The sequence below is a fragment of the Otolemur garnettii genome, unplaced genomic scaffold (assembly GCF_000181295.1).
Source record: "Otolemur garnettii isolate 467f Iridium unplaced genomic scaffold, OtoGar3 scaffold00008, whole genome shotgun sequence".
NCBI classification, from domain to species: Eukaryota; Metazoa; Chordata; class Mammalia; order Primates; family Galagidae; genus Otolemur; species Otolemur garnettii.
In genome coordinates, this window is record NW_003852403.1 from 1,967,246 (window position 1) to 1,970,461 (window position 3,216).

General features: G+C 39.3%; 1 protein-coding gene across 5 annotated transcripts in view; it reads right to left on the reverse strand.

The window, feature by feature from the left end:
- Nucleotides 1-3,216, reverse strand: part of CCSER2 (coiled-coil serine rich protein 2) — a 188,528-nt gene that overhangs the window by 141,220 nt on the left and 44,092 nt on the right. For 4 of the 5 annotated variants that reach the window (XM_003783501.3, XM_023509523.1, XM_012801432.2 and 1 more), the window contains exon 3: nt 2,673-2,869. In XM_003783501.3, the coding sequence (XP_003783549.1) occupies nt 2,673-2,869 (197 nt within the window). Of the gene's footprint in view, nt 1-2,483; nt 2,870-3,216 lie in introns of those variants that run through there. The other variant, XM_012801433.2, reaches the window with a different exon arrangement.

Consider the following 3,216-nt stretch of genomic DNA (forward strand, 5'->3'; position numbering starts at 1 on the left):
GAGACAGTCTCACTTTGTTGTCCTCAGTAGTAGAGTGCCTTGGAGTCACAGCTCACCACAACCTCCAGGTCTTGGGCTTAGGCGATTCTCTTGCCTGAGCCTCCCGAGTAGCTGGGACTACAGGCACCGGACGCAGTGCCCAGCTACTTTTTTGTTGCAGTTTGGCCAGGGCCGGTTTGAACCTACCACCCTCAGTATGTGGATCCGGTGCCCTACTCACCAAGCCACAGGCACTGTCCAAATCAGTATTTTTTTAAATAGCAAACTATTTGCTATGTACCAAAAAGGCTGCTAGTAAAAGGAGGGAGAATATACAGGGTGGCCATAAGGTCCGTGTGCAATTTAAAATTACACATGAACTTTATGGCCACCTTGTATAAATAAAACCAGTAAGATATACTAATGTCTGGGGAAAAAGAGAGGTTTAAAAATGAAAAGCATAATTAGGGATAGAAAAGATCTCTAAACAATGACCAAAAGTCCAGTTCACCAAAAACACAATAATTCTAAACAGGTACACAACTAACAAAAGATGCTTAAAATATGCATACAGAGAAAAACATTCATAGAACTTCAGAGCAAAAATTATAAATCCAGTGTCACAAGAGATCCCAATACACTCCTCTCAACTTCTCCCATTAATTCTCCATCCTTTCTCAGGCTGTCTTCCCTTTAGATCTTGTTCCAAGGCACAAAATGAAAATTTTTGTGGCTTCCTATCCCACATACATAAGCTTACTGATCAAGGATGAAATTCATGGGTCGTAAGAGTCATTAATCACAGGAACAATGAACTGAAGTTGGTGAACCTCTAAAAAGTCAGGTACTAAGCGGCTTATTGCTGCCATCTGTTGGACACAATGTTCATTTGCACTTCAATTATACTCACTTTACAAGTCCTCGTATGAAAACATGTAAGGCCCTAAATTGTAACCTTTTCTTACCTTCCTTTATCTACTGTGATGATAAATTATATCATCTCACTTCTCTCTCTTATATCATTCACACTCTCTCTCATCTCATAGACTTATAAATTATATGCGTACACTCTCCACGTTTATGCAGCTTAAGCTTCTGGTAACAATGTCTTATTTATCTTATTATTTTTTTTTTTTTTGGTAGTTTTTGGCCGGGGCTGGGTTTGAACCCACCACCTCTGGTATATGGGGCCAGCGCCCTACTCCTTTGAGCCACAGGTGCTGCCCACAATGTCTTATTTAAGTTCCAGGTTTATATGAGTATGGAAAATTATATTACCTGAAATTTAATACAGTGGAACCTATGGTCAACATACAGAGGCAGTCAACAAAAGGAATTTCCATGAAGTACATGTGGTACAAATTTAGTCTGTGGAAATTAGGTAAATTTACAGAGGTGTTCAACGTAGGGAAGTTGTCAACTATGGAGGTTCTACTATATATCCAAAAGACAACCAATTTTCCCATACAACTATTAAAAAATAATACAATAGAACCTCCACAGTAGGAACCTAATTTTCACAGATTAAACATGCACCAAATGTACATATCAGTACAGCAAGCCTATTTCCTTATGTTGACCACCTCCATATGTTGACCAGTTTGTTACAGTCCCTAGGGTAGTCAACTTACAGAGGTTCTAATATATTTTATATACTGAATAAATCCCAATGAATCACTTGAAATACCCCAGTTACACTTTACTAATATGACATATTATTTGCATTATTGCAATATTTCTTAATCTATGCACTTATAAAGGTATAGTAGGTCTTCTAGCACTCATCTATACTCAGTTCTCTCACCATTAAAGCACACAGGTTACACTTCCTGACCCCTTAGTACTTAACATGGGACCACATGATTAGTCCTCATCAACAGACTGTGACTAAAAGTGCTATGTGCCACTTGCAGGCTAACTTAAGTAACTGCATGTATAAGATGGTTTGGTACTCTCTTTTCCTGCCACAGTGACAAAAAGGGGCCTCAAACAATGGCCAAGCCCCAAAATCAAAGCTGCTGATATCACTAAAGACAGCTGCCAGTGGTGCATGTGGCTCAAGGAGTAGGGTGCCGGCCCCATATACCAGGAGTGGAGGGTTCAAGCCCATTCCCTGCCAAAACTGCAAAAAAAAAAAAAAAAGACAGCAGCCCCAGACAGCTGTCCAGACCTGCAATAGACTTTCTAAGAGTAAAAAAATAAACTTTTACTGTGTTAAGCCACTAGGAGCTGTCACATCAAAATTACCTCAACAAGTAATAAAAAGTGGCACTAGTGCCATCTTAGGTTGTATAAGTCTTCACTGTGAGCTGTATCCTGTGTGATATAAGATGCTAAGCAGCATCTATGGCTTCCATACATTAGATGCCAAGTAATGCTTGTCAATGTGACAATCAAAATTGTCTCCAGACACTGGCCTCTTCCCTGTCTTTAGGAATGACTGGTATAGCTTAAACTAACCAATACAGTAAGTACATATTTATGTATATATGATGAATAGGGTATATATTTAAGTCAAAGGTTATATTTCCCATACTAGGGTCAGATACTTTATAGGCCCTTAACAGATTCAGATTCCCATTTCTCTAACTAGTAAAGTTAATTTATAAAATTTTTAAAAATCCAATCAATATCATAAGTCTCTCTATAGTAAGGGAAACAACTGTTCCAAGAGTATATAAATTCATACATACTATGCTGTTCATTTCAGAAGACTCATAGCTCCCAACTGGATGGACATTTCCAATAGGTTCCAAGCCCTCTTCATCCCACATGTATGTTCCATCAGAACTATCAGAGGGAGAGAGTTCAAGTGAAGAACCAGCTCTGTAGTCTGTATCTGGTGAAATTAAGTTATTCCCAGATGGATGTTTTGTACATTCACTCCTGTCTTCAATTGATTAAAAAAAAGAGAGAAAAAGAAATTATTAATTCACAAAAATATAATTATTTCTTATCGTCTAAAAATATATGCTCTAACAATTTGGCATATTATAGCAAAAAAGTTGACCTAAAAAAGGATTTATAGGCTCGGCGCCTGTGGCTCAAGTGGCTAAGGTGCCAGCCATGTACACCCAAGGTGGCAGGTTCGAATCCAATCAGGGCCCACCAAACAACAATGATGGCTGCGACCAAAAAATAGCCAGGCGTTGTGGCAGGCGCCTGTGGTCCCAGCTACTTGGGAGGCTGAGGCAGGAGACTCGCTTGAGCCTAGGAGTTGGAGGTTGCTGTGAGCTG